Source organism: Protobothrops mucrosquamatus, unplaced genomic scaffold, assembly GCF_001527695.2.
Source record: "Protobothrops mucrosquamatus isolate PMUCROS unplaced genomic scaffold, P.Mucros_1.0 scaffold2412, whole genome shotgun sequence".
NCBI classification, from domain to species: Eukaryota; Metazoa; Chordata; class Lepidosauria; order Squamata; family Viperidae; genus Protobothrops; species Protobothrops mucrosquamatus.
The window spans coordinates 25,658-41,835 of NW_015388484.1; the positions used below are offsets into that span (position 1 = coordinate 25,658).

At 45.6% G+C, this 16,178-nt stretch overlaps 1 protein-coding gene across 1 annotated transcript in view; it reads right to left on the reverse strand.

Moving 5' to 3' along the window:
- Positions 1 to 16,178, reverse strand: part of NCOR2 (nuclear receptor corepressor 2) — a gene marked incomplete at its 3' end in the record, with an annotated part of 161,543 nt that overhangs the window by 24,399 nt on the left and 120,966 nt on the right. The window contains exons 27-31 of the mRNA XM_029285880.1: positions 7,459 to 7,608; positions 5,408 to 5,494; positions 4,087 to 4,367; positions 2,280 to 2,640; positions 41 to 268 (exon numbers count right to left, since the gene is read on the reverse strand). Coding sequence (XP_029141713.1) covers positions 41 to 268; positions 2,280 to 2,640; positions 4,087 to 4,367; positions 5,408 to 5,494; positions 7,459 to 7,608 — 1,107 coding nt within the window. The remainder of the gene's footprint in view (positions 1 to 40; positions 269 to 2,279; positions 2,641 to 4,086; positions 4,368 to 5,407; positions 5,495 to 7,458; positions 7,609 to 16,178) is intronic.

Here is a 16,178-nt window from a genome sequence, read left to right on the forward strand (position 1 = left end):
CAACAGATAATGGTGTATGGACTTTTCATCCTCCTCCTACCTGCTTCCAAGGGAATCCCTCGGGGAATGGCCGCGGGGTCAAAGGTCAGTGGAATGTGGCCTCTGTATAGATCCATGCCGCTTGTTCCGCGGAGCAGATGCTCATACGGAGACATCGGGTGATGGTGGTCTGGAAGCGGGGTATGAGGAGACTTGGAGCTGGTGATATCTCTGGAGGTGGTTGTGACCTTCCTTTCTTGAGACACGGGTTTTCCAGCAGTGATGCTCCCTGTTGAAGGACACCAAAAGAAGAAAATATTTTGTAGGTTAGGGTTGAATTGTGAGGTCCTTAGTGTTCTCAGAGCTTGATAGAATGATGAGGTTCCCTAGTTGGGTCATGAAACGTCTGCAAGAAAACAACCAAGCTCAGAGAGCACCAAGGACTCCACAGTCGTTGTCCTCCTCCTCTTCCTCCACCCAAACCCCATTCCTTTCTAGCACTGATATTGTTCCCTAGTTGGGTCATGAAACATCTGCAAGAAAACCTCCAAGCTCAGAGATCACCAAGGATGCCACAGTTCTTCTCTCTCCTCCTCCTCCTCCTCTCCTCAAACCCCACTCCCTTCTAGCACTGATATTGTTCCCTAGTTGGGTCATGAAACGTCTGCAAGAAAACAACCAAGCTCAGAGAGCACCAAGGACCCCTCAAATTAAGTAGATATGAGGGCAATTTGGAAATAAAGCTCCGTTCGGTTATCAGTGACAGACACTCGCAGATACAGAACTTTCATTATACACATTAGAAAACTACAACATGACATGACTTTTCGACATAATCGCCATTCAAGTTGAGGCACTTGTCACAACGTCTTACAAGGTTTGAAATTTCTTAGTCCTAGTCGCTCGGTGCCAAATCTGGACTATTGGGGGTGTGTGTGATCAAAAACATCCCAACGGAACGGGTTGAAAAGTTCTTGGGTGCGTCTAGCAGTGTGCGGGCTAGCATTATTGTGAACCAACACCACACCGGAAGTCAGCAGGCCCTGACGCTTGTTATGGATGGCTCAACTGAGTTTTCATAATGTTTCACACTAGATGTCTCAATTGATGGTCGAACCACACTCCATGAACTTCACTAGTTGTCCTCCTTTGGCATCTTCACATTTAGTGGGTTTTTCTAGGGTGTCACTTCTGGTGTGGTGTTGGTTCAAGACAATGCTTGTCCGCACACTGCTAGACACACCCAAGAACTTTTGAAGCAGTTCCGTTGGGATGTTTTTGGTCACACATACACACCCCATAGTCCAGATTTGGCATCGAGAGATTACTAAGGAATTTCAAACCTTGTAAGACGTTACAACAAGTGCCTCAATCTGAATGGCGATACTATTACTACTACTACTACTACCCTGGACTTAACAATTGTCAATAAGAAAGACAAAAAAGTCTGGATAGTGGACGTGGCAGTGCCTGGAGACGGCAGAATAGACGAGAAAGAACTGGAGAAGATAACAAAATACAAAGACCTACAAATAGAAATAGAAAGACTGTGGCAAAGGCAAGCAAGGGTAGTACCAATAGTAATAGGCACCTTGGGTGCAATCCCAAAACAACTGGAGCACCACTTGAATACCATCGGCATTGACAAATTCGCCATTAGTCAATTGCAAAAGACAGCCTTACTAGGAACTGCTTCCATCCTGCGACGAGATCTGTAATACCATCAAACATCCACATCTGCCTATCCCAGGTCCTTGGGAAGGACTCGATAGGTAGACAAAAATGCCAAATCCAGTCTGAACATCTGGTTGAGTGTGCGATGATCAATAATAATAATAATAATAATAATAATAATAATAATAATAATAGAGTTGGAAGGGACCTTGGAGGTCATCTAGTCCAACCCCCTGCTCAGGCAGGAAACCCTATACTATTTCAGACAAAAGTCATGTCATGTTGTAGTTTTCTAGTGCGTATAATAGAAGTTCTGTATCTGCGAGTGTCTGTCATTGATAACCAAACGGAGGTTTGTTTCCGAATTGCCCTCGTATTGGCTTCCTTGAAGAAACCGCCACCCAACAGGGATTAGAAAGAAGCCCACCATTCCTGAGAACGGCCATGCTGTGCTTGAAACATGACCAAGAGTGGTGGCTGCAGAACATCCAAGCCTCAGATGTTTCTGTAGAAAGCTGTGCTGAAATACCTTGAGTTCTAGAACCAAGCTGACCATCTCAAAAAGGGTCAACAGAAGAAGCATGGCGCTCCCACACAAGTCCCCAAGAACAAGCAAGATGGCTGACCTTCAAGTTGCCTGGGTGCTGCCTCTCTTGTGGAGACAGGGGACCCTCGGTGCAAGTGACCTCCATAAGCTGCCCCGTGGGCTGTCTGGTGGTCCTCGTAAGCAAGGGGGCTGTGGCGAGGCTTCCCCGGCTCAGGAATAATCATGGGGGCTCCCCTCGTGATGGAGCCGCCAGAGTTCGTCACGGGGCTGGGCCTGTTTTTCAAATTGTCCTCGTAAGCTCTTTCCAGCGTCCTTGGGTCCTGCATGGCCTCCATTGGGAGCATGGGATGGAAATTCCTACCGGGGCTGCCAATAATAGACCGGACGTCGTGCTTTTTGGTATTTGTGGATGTGTTTGTGTCGTATTTCAGCGGAGTACCCTGGAAGCGAGAGATGAAAAGAAGGGTCAATAAACTGGCAGATGAAGGACAGGACCACGCTAGGTCAAGATGCCACAATTCATGGATTGGTTTATTTTAATTCACGCTCTTTTATGACTTGTGGACTTCAACTCCCAGAATTCTTGAGCCAGCCATGCTGAGGGGAAAGGGAGAGGTTTCCAAGCTGAGCCATGCTGGCTCAGGAATTCTGGGAGTTGAAGTCCACAAGTCATAAAAGAGCCAAGGTTGCCTACCCCTGGGCTAGACATACCCAATTCCAGCAACTGTTCTTCGTGTGCTTTAGCCTCCAGTCCCCTAATCATCTCTGCTCGTATGCACATTTTCCTATTATCTAATACAGAATCCAAAAGCAAAGGACGCCCAAACTGCTACACGAATCCAGCCATCTGTTACCCCAAAGCCCGGGAATCACCCCGATCCCGTTGCTATGGAAACAATCTCCCCCCCCCCATTTTTACCAGCCAACAAGAGTGGATGTGGTCCAAGCATTGTTTTGGGAATCTGGAACTAGGAGAACCTTTTCTTGCAAACAGACTCAGAGCTTCAAGGCCGAAGCAGCCCAGCAGAGAGGCTTGTATGCAAAAATCCATCGACGGCGATAGATCACATTTGGCAGTTTTGGAACAGGTCGTGGTGCCCTGTTTGGTGTAACGCCAAGCCATAATTCAGCCCCGGGCAAACTAACCGTGGCAGATCTCCAAGGAGAGGTTAGAAGCCATCTGTTTACTCTACTTGAATGCAGCTCGGGGTTAAATCTCCCGTGGGTCAAGTTGGGGGTTAATTGAAATGAAGGAATGCGCCCTCTCCATTGTGCTGGGCAACTGGGGTCCTAGGTCACCAAGAAATGGCCAACTCGTTGTTTTTTTTTAAATTAAAAGAAAGGAGAACACTTATCGACACGTTTTTGATCGGCTTAAAGCAGCCCGACACCCAACAACGCGGCCTCTCTTTTTATCCATGCAATTCTTTCATTTCAAATACGAGTCATCCTCAACTTATGACTATAATCGGGACCAAAGCAAGATGGATGTTGAATGAACCATGCCCAATTTTGCAAGCTTCCCCTCCCCCCAGTTTTTAAGCGAATTACCGCAGCCGTTAAGTGAATCATGCAGTCAGTAAGCAAATCCGTCCTTCCCCATCGACTTGGTGGTCGGAAGACGCCGTGAAAGTCGCAAATGGGGATCGTGTGATCCCGAGAGGCTGCAACTGCCATAAATCCTGATTGCCCAGCACTCAAATTTCGATTATGTGACCGTGATGATATTGCAACCGTTGTAAGTTGGGGACCAGTTGTAAGCCACTTTTTCCCCCCCCGATGCTGTTGTAATTTTGAATAGTCACTAAGCAAATGGTTGTTAGGTCGAGGATTACCTTCCTATGAGTGTAATAAAAATTTGATTTCTTTCAAGCCACGTGAGATACCTGGGTAATCGACCCTTCCTTAATGGGCCGGGCCATCAGAGAGAGATCGGGCGTGCGACGAAGATCCTCCTTCGGGATTTCATGAATTGATCGCCCGGCTTCCTTCACCGTGGTGACCAGCCCTTCGTGAACCGCTTTCAGCTTCAACGGAGTGAGGGACTCGTGGCTCCTGACCTTGTAGGCTTCTGGTAAGTCCCTCGGTGGTGTGTTCTCCCTCTTGAGTTGCTTGGCTTCCCTTCGGGGATAGTCCTCTGGAGATTCCACGTAGGATCTAGGAATTCCTAAAGGAGAAACATACCGAGAGGACCCGTCAAGTCATCTTCTCCTTTCCTCTAGGATCAGGGGCCTCCAAACGTGGCAACTTTTTAAGATTTGGGGACTTCAACTCCCAGAATTCCCCAGCCAGCATGAAAAAACATTACCTTAGACCAGGGATGTCCAACCTTGGCAATTTCAGGATTTGTGGACTTCAATTCCCAGAGTTCCCCAGCCAGAATTAGAGGCTGACCGTCTCCTTATGATTGGTCCAAAGTCACCCAGCCTGTTTTCAGGCTTAAGGTGGGACTAGAACTTATGCTGGCTGGGGAACTCTGGGAGTTGAAGTCCACAAGTCTTAAAGTTGCCCTGTTTGGAGTCCCCTGTTCTAGATCAGGGCTTTTTAACCTTTTCACCCATTGTACCACTTTTAGGATATGGCAATATCGGAGTACCACCAGTCGCCTAGCAAGGTGTCAAAAACTTGATGATCCCCCCAAAAAAGGAAAAAAGTGATAAAGTACAGGTAGTCCTCAACTTACAACAGTTCGCTTAGTGACTGTTCGAAATTACAATGGCACTGAAATCCTGGGACACTGTGACCATCATAAATATGAATCAGTTGCCAAGCATCTGAATGTAAATCACAAGACCCTGGAGAGGCTGCAACATTCCAGCTGATTGGCGCTTCTTCTGGGCTCAGCGGAAGCGCCAGGATCAGCACTGAGCTCCAGCTGGATCCTGGCGCTGATCCTGGCGCTTCCGCTGAGTCCTGACAGCCCTGCAGCTCCAGCCGTCTCTCGCTCAGGCTTGTGCGGTGCTGCCACCGGTTCAGCTCATTCCCCTCCCCCGCTACCACTTTTCTAGGATGGTCGCGTACCACCTGCCAGGTGCCCATGTACCACAGGTGGTACCCGTACCACTGGTTGAAAAGCCCTGTTCTAGATAAGCAAAATGAGACATCTTTCCACCTTGTTTCTTCCTTGACTTAGCAGAATCAAGCAGCGTTAAGCTTGGGTGGACAACGGACGCCAAGAAAGTTGTCCTACCTTCCTTGCGTGATTACCTTGCGTGATGGAGCCTCGGATGTGATGTGGTTCTTTTAAGTTGAGCGGACTGTGTCTCTCGGAAGGCATGGTTCGGCCCATTAAACCTAAAATGACACACACACACACCCAACCAAGAAAATAAAAGTTAAAACAATGATATCTCCAAGCATGTAAATCTTTCTTTCATCAAGATGGAAGTAACTGTTGGAAATGTAAACAAAGGCCAGGTACTTATTATCATATCTGGTGGACATGCCCTAAAGCAAAAAAGGTTTTGGGTTAAGATACATGCGTGGTTGGAAAAGATGACTAAAAAAAACAGATAAGATTTTAAACCAGAACTGTTTTTGTTAGGAGTATTGGGAGCTAATTATGAGAAGGAGAGCGAATATTTAATATTACGTGTATTAACAGCAGCGAGAATTGTACTAGCCCAATATTGGAAAAATGAAAATTTGCCAACTGAAGAAGTATTAATCAAGAAAATTTTAGAATGTGCAGCAATGGATCGATTGACTTTAGCGATTAAAGAGAAAGAAGACTCAGTTTACTTTAGAACATGGGATAATTTCTATCAATGGCTAGGAAAACGAATTAGGGAGAAAGGAATGTGATATGTTATTTTGAATACATACCAGTAAGAAGAATGTTATGGATTGATTAATTAATACTGTTTATGATAACCAATTATACCCACTACTGTTATCTATTACTATATTAATTATTGTTAACTATACATACGTACCCAGACAATATTCTGTTTGCAAAATACTGAAAATGTTATTGGGGTACAACCCCAATGTTGAGCCTAACCCTGTCCTAATCCCAAACCCTACCCCAACCCCAGTTTAAACCCTAACCCCATTCCCGACCCCATTTTATTCCTAACCCTATAAAATCCAATAAAATTCTTTTTTTAAAAAAAAAAGATGGAAGTATTTCAGGTTTTGAATACCCTGAAAAGCAGACCGTAGAAAAACAGATTAAAAGGATCTGGGTTTTTTTGTTGTTGTTTTTTAAAAAAACACATTTGCTACAACCAGGTCCCCAAATTTTGTCATCCCAAAAAACTATGCCTATTTTGAAACTTCTTTAAAAAATTCCCCACAGTGGCTCTGGTTAAGACAACAGTTGAGTCTGTTTCGACTACGAAGAAAAATTCCTGGGGAAATTTCTACATTTTTCCCGTTTCTACCCAGTAGAGGCAATACTCTAAGAAATAATTAAATATTTTTAATCAATACCGCTAGTCCAGGGGTAGGCAACCTTGGCTCTTTTATGACTCGTGGACTTCAACTCCCAGAATTCCTGAGCCAGCCACACTGAGGGGAAAAGGAGAGGTTTCCAAGCTGAGCCATGCTGGCTCAGGAATTCTGGGAGTTGAAGTCCACGAGTCATAAAGCGGTCTAGGCCTAGGCCAGAGGTAGGTAACCTTGGCTCTTTTATGACTCATGGACTTCAACTCCCAGAATTCCTGAGCCAGCATGGGGAAACTATGGCCCCCTTCATGACTCGTGGACTTCAACTCCCAGAATTCCTGAGCCAGCCATGCTGAGGGGAAAGGGAGAGGTTTCCAAGCTGAGCCATGCTGGCTCAGGAATTCTGGGAATTGAAGTCCACAAATCATAAAAGAGCCAAGGTTGCCTACCCCTGCGCTAGTCCTTGTCTTACAATCTGTTCATTAAATGACCACTCAATGCTACAACAGCACTGAAAACCATGACTTATTGCCGCTTTTCACGTTTATGACCGTTGTAGCATCCCGTGGTCATGGGATCAAAAATCCAGGCGTTTGGCAACTGACATGTTATTTAGGACAGTTGCATGTCCAGAGGTCGTGCGATCATGATTTTCAACCTCCCCAGCTGGCTTGCGACAATCAAAGTCCATGGGGAAGTCACATCTGCTTAACGACTGCATGGTTCGTTCACTTAACAACTGTAGCAAAAAAGTAGTAATGTAGGGCACAATTTGCTCAACAATAGTCTTGCTTAGCAGCGGAAATTCCAGGTTCCGTGCATACAGGACTACCTGTAGGACTGCTTTTAAGGTGCTTGTCAAACCCCACCTTCTATGTTAGCAGGGGAAAGTTCACGGCCAGATATCAGCCTGGAGGCCCTCCCTTCCATCATGTCGTACGTTCTCTTGGTGATGGTCAACTCCTGCATCGCTCCTGCGCTCCTGCTGCTCTCCTTAGGGGCCTGGTTAGCCACCCCACCTGGAAGAGGAAAAGAGAAGAAAAATGAGGAGAGCAAAGGCACTCCGTGAAGCTCCTTGCATGGAAGGAGTTCTGCCCCGCTAAATAATAATAATAATAATAATAATAATAATAATAATAATAATAATAATGGAGCACCACTTGAACACCATTGGCATTGACAAATTCCCCATTAGTCAATTGCAAAAGGCGGCCTTACTAGGAACTGCTTCCATCCTGCGACGAGATCTGTAATACCATCAAACATCCACATCTGCCTATCCCAGGTCCTGGGTAAGGACTCGATAGGCAGACAAAATGCCAAATCCAGTCTGAACATCTGGCTGACTGTGCGATGATCCATAATAATAATAATAATAATAATAATAATAATAATAATAATAATAATAATAATAATAATAATAATAATAATAATAATAATAATAATAAAAGTTGGAAGGGACCTTGGAAGTCATCTAGTCCAACCCCCTGCTCAGGCAGGAAACCCTATACCATTTCAGACAAATGGCTGTCCAGTCTCTTCTTAAAAACTTCCGTGTTGGAGCATTCACCGCTTCTGGAGGCAGGTTGTTCCACTGGTTAATTGTTCTAACTGTCGGGAAGTTTCTCCTTAATTCTAGGTTGCTTCTCTCCTTGGTCAGTTTCCATCCGTTGCTTCTTGTCCTGCCTTCAGGCGCTTTGGAGAATAGCTTGACTCCCTCTTCTTTGTGGCACCCCGAGATACTGGAACCCCGCTCTCATGTCCCCCCTTGTCCTTCTCTTCGTTAAACTAGACATACCCAATTCCAGCAACCGTTCCTCATATGCTTTAGCCTCCAGTCCCCTAATCATCTTTGTTGCTCTTCTCTGTACTCTTTCTAGAGTCTCAACATCTTTTTTACATCGTGGTGACCAAAACTGGATGCAGTATTCCAAGTGTGGCCTTACTAAGGCTTTATAGCGTGGTATTAGTACCTCACGCGATCTTGATTGAATTTTGTTAATAACTCTTAGAAATAAAGAACGTCGCAGGGAAAATTTGTCTCTTATCTTGCATGCTTGTTTGTTTGCAAGCCTCGTTTGTCTACGGAGGTTCCCAGTCGTCCCGGTCCTGGTTGCCCCAAAGGTGCTTTTTCAAGAGGCAACTGGACATTGTTTTTCCTTGAAGACGTTTCTCATCCAAGAAGCTTCTACCAATTGTAGATCTTCTCAAAGCCACAGAGTCAGCCACCGGAAACAATCAACTGGCAGCCCAGAGACAGAACAATTAAGGATGAAATTAAGCCCAGTGCCAAAACAACCCCTTCCAACTTCATAATTCAAAAAAGAAGATCAGTGAAGGAAGAGACTCAGACTTCACAATTTTGCCAACTGCCAAAGGAAGATGCACCGTTACCCCAAAGATGCTTTTTCAGGAAGCAACTGGATTTTCTTATTTTTCTTTGAAGACGTTTCCTTTCTCATCCAAGCTTCTTCAGCTCCGACTGGATGGTGGGGGAATGGAAGGATTTGTACTTCTTGCAGACAGCTGGTCATTTGTGTTCTTTTTAGAGAGTCGTTGAGGCCACTTGGAGGCTTATCTGTGTCCTCAGGGTCACCTGAGTAGTGCAAATGGGTGTGGACCCTTCTTGGAACTGCGGAAAGGACTGTGTGGTAGACTGGAGATAGATGATGTCTTATCCCTCCCCCTCTGTTGAGAGAGGGCTGTTCAAGGAATATACATCCTTCCATTCCCCACTATCCAGTCAGAGCCGAAGAAGCTTCTTGGATGAGAAGCGAAACGTCTTCGAAGAAAAACAAGGAAGTCCTCGTGAAAAAAGCACCTTGGGGGATAACTACGACCTGGAGGACTGAGAATCTCCATAGACATGCACCATGATCCTGAACACAGATGACTACAAGGCCAAGGTGAACCGTTTTCTGAAGGACACTGCTACGTATGAGACTCTGAAGTAGACCCCACCAGCAGGTTTAAGGGGGGAAAAAGGCAACAATCAAGAAATTTCTTGGATGAGAGGCGAAAGTCTTCAAGGAAAAACAGTCCAGGAAAAACAAAGGAAGTCCAGTTGCCTCTTGAAAAAGCACCTTTGGGACAAGCCTCGTTCAGCACAGAGAACAAAAGCACCCCTTTGTGTATTTGTGTGTGTGCTTGGCCCAGGACAGGACAGCTGGCATGTAATCAAGCCAGGCTGTTTTTATGATCTGCCATCCACAGGGCTTGGAGTTTGGCGACAATGCCGTTATTTTTACAGATCTGCTTTCTAATCTGATTACGGTATGCACGCGGATCAGAGTTTATTGTCATAAACTCTGATCCGCGGGCATACTGAAGTGCCCTATGCACCCCATGTATAAAGCAAATAGGCAATAAAGTCTTCTGGGGCAGACAGCCATCTGCCTCTCCCCGTTAGCGTCCTTTCGTTTCGTTTCCAGCCACCAGGAAATTCCTGGGGACAGGGGAAAAAAACAAAACACAACAGCAACCCTGTATTCTTCCTACGCGATCCCGTCTTCCTTTTCAAATCACCCAGCCCTCCGTCTTCAAAAAAAAAAAAAAACCAGCCCCACGTTTTGAGACACAGGATGTGTGTGTCTCTGTGTGTGTGTGCAAGTGTGCCAGAAAGTTATGGCTGCATCCTGTCATCAAGGAACATCTGCGCCAAAGTGCTTCTAGGGCGAGAAGGAGGAGAGATGGGGGGGCCCTCCTCCTTCCAGCCGACTCCGGTTCAATTATGGCCAAGAGAAAGAAAATGCTTCTGTAAACATTTCCCTGCTTCTTCCAGTCATTATCCCCGTTTAAGAATCGCCAATCTTGTGCAATTCAGCTGGGAGACGGCTGCAAAATCTCGCCTCATTAGAGACCTTTTATTGGAAAAGTATCGTCACGGCATCCAGGCACCGGCAGGGGGGCTGTTTTCCCCGCCTCCCGCCAGCCCCCACCCCAATCTCCCCCTCCTTGCCCATCTGAACACAGAGTCGCAGATGTCCTGATTTTCTTTCCTTTCGCAGTTTCCTTTCCCAGCGCTACGGCTAAGCTTCCAAAGAGAATCTTAAACCCTTCTTTCGTTTTTGAAAAGAAAAAGAGAAAAATATGCTTTTTTTTTTCCTTCCGTACTACAGCAGATGTCCAGGTGGTTACTTGGGGTGAGCGAAAAAGCCAGCCGTTCCTGGTAAAGGAAGCCTGGATCTGAATCAGAATAGAGCTGGAAGGGACCTTGGAGGTCTTCTAGTCCAACCCCCTGCTCAAGCAGGAGAACCTATACCATTTCAGACAAGTGGCTGTCCAGTCTCTTCTGAAAAACCTCCAGTGATGAAGTACCCATGACGTCTGGAGGCAAGCTGTTCCACTGGTTAGAATAGAATAGAATAGAATAGAATAGAATAGAATAGAATAGAATAGAATAGAATGGAATGGAATAGAACAGAATCTTTATATAGAATAGAATAGAATAGAATAGAATAGAATAGAATAGAATATATGGAATGGAATGGAATGGAATAGAATAGAATAGAATAGAATAGAATAGAATAGAATAGAATAGAATAGAATAGAATAGAATAGAATATATGGAATGGAATGGAATGGAATGGAATATAATCTTTAAATAGAATAGAATAGAATAGAATAGAATAGAATAGAATAGAATAGAATAGAATAGAATAGAATGGAATGGAATGGAATGGAATAGAATCTTTATATAGAATAGAATAGAATAGAATAGAATAGAATAGAATAGAATAGAATAGAATATATGGAATGGAATGGAATAGAATAGAATAGAATAGAATAGAATAGAATATATGGAATGGAATGGAATGGAATGGAGTAGAGTAGAGTAGAGTAGAGTAGAGTAGAGTAGAGTAGAGTAGAGTAGAGTAGAGTAGAGTAGAGTAGAGTAGAGTAGAGTAGAGTAGAGTAGAGTAGAGTAGAGTAGAATAGAATAGAATAGAATAGAATCTGGAAGGGACCTTGGAGGTCTTGTAGTCCAGCCCTCCGCTAAGCAGGAGAATTTATATCATCTCAAACAAGTGACTGTCTAGCCTCTTCTTAAAAATCTCCAGTGATGGAGCGCCCATGATTTCTGAAGGCAAGCTGTTCCATTGGTTAATTGTCCTCACTGTCAGGAAGTTTCTCCATAATTCTAGGTTGCTTCTCTCTTTGTTCAGTTTCCAACCATTGTTTCTTCTCCTGCCTTCTGGTATTTTGGAAAATAAATTGACCCCCTCCTCCTTATGGCAGCCTCTCAAATACTGGAATAGTGGTATCATGTCTCCCCTGGTCCTTCTTTTCTCTAAACTAGCCAAACCCATATCCTGCAACCGTTCTTTATATGTTTTTGTCTCCAAGCCTTTGATCATCTTAGTTTCTCTTCTTTGCACTTTTTCCAAAGTCTCAACATCTTTTTTGTAACGTGGTAACCAAAACTAGATGCAGTATTCCGGGTGTGGTCTTACTAAGGCTTTATAAAGCGGTACTAATACTTCATGTGATTTTGATTCTCTCCCTCTGTTTATACAACCAAAGATGGTATTAGCTTTTTTGGCTGTTGCCACCCACTTCTGGCTCATATTTAAGTGATCGTCCACTAGGACTCCAAGGTCCCTCTCACAGTTACTGTTTTTGAGCCAGGTTTTGCCTAATCTGTACTTGTACCTTTGGTTTTTCCTGCCTAAATGTAAGATTTTGCTTTTCTCCACATTGAAACGCATTCTGTTGGATAGGGCCCATTGTTTAAGTCTATCAAGATCTTTTTGGATCCTGAGTTTGTCTTCTGGGGTGTTGGCTACTCCTGCCAGTTTGGTGTCATCTGCAAATTTGATGAGTTTCCCTTCTCTTCTCTCATCTAAGTCATTGATGAAGATATTGAAGAGTCCTGGGCCTAAGACGGAGCCTTGTGGCATTCCACTGCTTACTTCCCCCCATGTGGATGTAGTGCCGTTGAGGACTACTCATTGAATACAAATCCATCTGGTGGTGATGCTGTCTACCCACATTTGTCTAGCTTACCAAGAAGTAGGTTGTGGTCTACTTTATTGAATGCCCAAACATAGGTTGAGAAACATAGCCTTGGCAACTTATGTGGCCTTCAACTCCCACAATTCCCTAGCCAGCCATGGAAAGAGTGAGAAAGAAACTCAAGATAACCCCCTTGATTCATTCAGAGGCGTAGCGTGGGGGGTGCAGGGGGGGCCGGCCGCACCGGGCGCAACATCTGGGGGGGCGCGCTCGCACTCGCAGCTCTCTGCCCCTGCCTGGCTCACTCACTCTCTCTGCAGTGCTGGCTGTGCGAATCCGAGCCGAGCTGCCGGGTCGCCGACGCCGCCCACTGTGGAGGGGGGCGCAAATTACTTGCCCCGGGTGCTGACAACCCACGCTACGCCACTGGATTCATTTAGTGACTGTTCAAAGTTACAACGGCATTGAAAAAAGGATCATTTTTCACACTTCTAATTATTGCGGCATCCCTACGATCATATGACAAAAAGACGCTTGGCAGCTGACTCGAATTTATGACCATTGATGTGTTCCAAGGTCACGTGATCCCCTTTTGCAACCTTCTGACAAGCAAAGTCCATGGGGAAGCCAGATCACTTAACAACCGGGTTACTAACTTAACAACTGTGGCAAGAAAGGGGCAAAACTCACAACAAATGTCTCACTTAACAACAGAAATTTTGGGATCAATTCTGATAATAAGGGAGTAGAAGCAGGGTTTTTTTTTTTGTTGTTATACCCTATAATGGGGTAGGCAACCTTGTCCCCTTCATGACTCGTGGACTTCAATTCCCAGAATTCCTGAGCCAGCCTGGCTCAGCTTGGAAACCTCTCCCTTTCCCCTCAGTATGGCTGGCTCAGGAATTCTGGGAGTTGAAGTCCACGAGTCATAAAAGGGCCAAGATTGCCTACCTCTGGCCTAGGCCTAGGCCACTTTATGACTCATGGACTTCAACTCCCAGAATTCCTGAGCCAACATAGCTCAGCATAGAAACTTCTCCCTTTCCCCTCAGCATGGCTGGCTCAGGAAATCTGGGAGTTGAAGTCCACGAGTCATAAAAGAGCCAAGGTTGCCTACCCCTGCCCTATAACAACAATGTACTGTCACATTCTAATCATCCAGTGTTGTTCAACCTTGGCAACTTTTAAGATATGTTGATGTCAACTTCCAGAAATCAGAATTCTGGGAGTTCGAGTCCATGAAGTTGCCAAGGTTGAACAACACTTGCCCTAAGGTTCCTTCGGTTTGTCTGGGTCATTTTTTCCAAATTCCCCCGACATCTGGGCTGACTCTGCCAAGGGTCTCCTGAATATCTCTTGGCTGAATCTTCTCGATCAACACTTGTTCTCTGGGACAAAAACGAAGCAGAAGCATAAGAGGAGGAAGATCTATCCGTCTCGTCTGATCCCCGAGGACTTGAGAACAGCTTCTGTTGTGTCTGAGGCGAGCTTGGAGATCTGACTGAAAAACCCCAGAGATAACCCATGCTCTGTTCAATCTCCATGAAGAAATGTCTACGGAGATTCTCAGTCAATCCAGGTCATGGTTGTCCCAAAGATGCTGGACTTTCTTTTGTTTTTCTTTGAAGACCTTTCGCTTCCCATCCATCAGCTCTGAATGGATGGTGGAGAATGGAAGGATTGATATTCCTTGCAGGCAGCTGGTCATTTGCCTTCTTTTGGAGAGTCGTTGAGGCCACTTGGAGGTTTTCTGTCCCCTCAGGGTCCCCCCTGAGTGGTGCAAATGGGTGTGGAGCCTTCTTGGAACTGCTGAAAGAACGTTCTCTGCCCTATTCCTGCAGTCTGCAATGTTTTCTGGAAATCCATTCACAGTCCCGCACCCTTCAAAGGGTGTTCATCCCAAAGTGCATAGCTAATTGTCTATGGAGGTTCTTACTCATCCAGATCATGGTTGTCCCAAAGGTGTTTTTTCGGAAGGCAACTGGACTTTCTTGTTTTTCTTTGAAAACCGTCGCAAGGAATATAAACCTTTCCATTCCCCACCACCCAGTCAGAGCTGAAGAAGCTTCCTGGATGAGAAGCGAAAGATCTTCAAAGAAAAACAAGAAAGTCCAGTTGCCTCCTGAAAAAAGCACTTATGGGGACTCCATGGAGAAAACAGCTCTCAAAAACTCAACTAGTGTTAATCCATCACACAGGTTCCCACCAGTTCAGAAAGCAGGGGGTGATGGTCTCCTCAGCATCCCATCTCTTATTCAACATATACCCCTTGAGTAATACTGAGTTAATTCATGTATCTCCAGTCTTTCCTTTGGGAACTCAAGGTGGCGTTATGTGCCTTGCAATAAAGATCTTGAGAAGTAGGTTAGGCTGAGAAGAAAGACATAGGTAGGGCCAAAGTCTACCAACAAACTTCCACAGCTACAAAGAACTCAGATCTGGTACCCAGTCCAAGCTTTCCGCCATTAAACCACCCCAGCTCTCTTGACTGTTTAGAACAGGGGTCTTCAAACTTGGCCCTTTTATGATTTGTGGACTTCAACTCCCAGGCACGATGGTTGAGGAATTCTGGGAGTTGTAGTCCACAAGTCATAAAAGGGCCAAGTATGAAGACCCCTGGTTTAGAAGAACCCAACGGATGGCCTTCAGAACTGAGTGATGCCAGCGAGAACCATTCTCCAACATCTCTTTTGGGGAACACAAGCTGTTGGCGGAGGCTTGGTTTCAAAGTTCAGGATCAATAAAACACAACTCAGCTACCGTATTTCCCTGAAAAATAAGCCCCAGCATGATTTTTCAGGATGCTCCTAATATAAGCCCCACCCCCAAAATGAGCCCCAATTAAGATCGTCAGCCAAATGGATGCATTTCGGACATCCGTTGCAACACACGACGGACGTATTGAATCATAAAAACAATAATATTAACGTACAATTAAATATAAATAAATAGTATTATTGACATTGTTTATTTGAATAAATGTAGATCATTGTACGTGAAAATATAAGACATCCCCTGAAAACAGACCCTAATGTGTGTCTTTTGGAGCAAGAATCAATACAAGACCCGGGAAAATACGGTAGCGTACCACACCAACATCTTTCCTATCTTGAAGAGAACTTAGGACAGTGATGGTGAACCTTTTAGAGACCGAGTGCCCCAAAACAGGCCCCGCCACCACCCTGCCCGCTCCGCCCCCATCTCGCCCCATCCCGCTCCCCGCCCACTGCCCCACCTGCTCACAGGGCCACCCACCAGCTCCACAGATTGCCCAGGCGGCCCAGCAGCTCCATGGCAGCCACGCCCTCTGCTTGCGCCCTGCGGAATCGACTGCACGCAACGGGACACAAGGGCAGAGTCTTGTCCCCGCTGCCCGGCTGCCATGTTCTTGGCTGCGCTGCTCCGCATGGGCCACACTCGGGGGCTACTCTCCTCTGGGGGGGCTGTTGTGAGGTGGGGCCACGGGGAGAGGCGGGGTGGGACGACGGCGCGCATGCCCACAGAGAGGGCTCTGGGTGCCACCTCTGGCACGCGTGCCGCAGGTTCCCCACCACTGACTTAGGAGATGCAATTAAAAGAAAAACCCAAAGACGTAACTTCACGGTCAGAAGTCTCTTCCGCAATCTTCTCATCT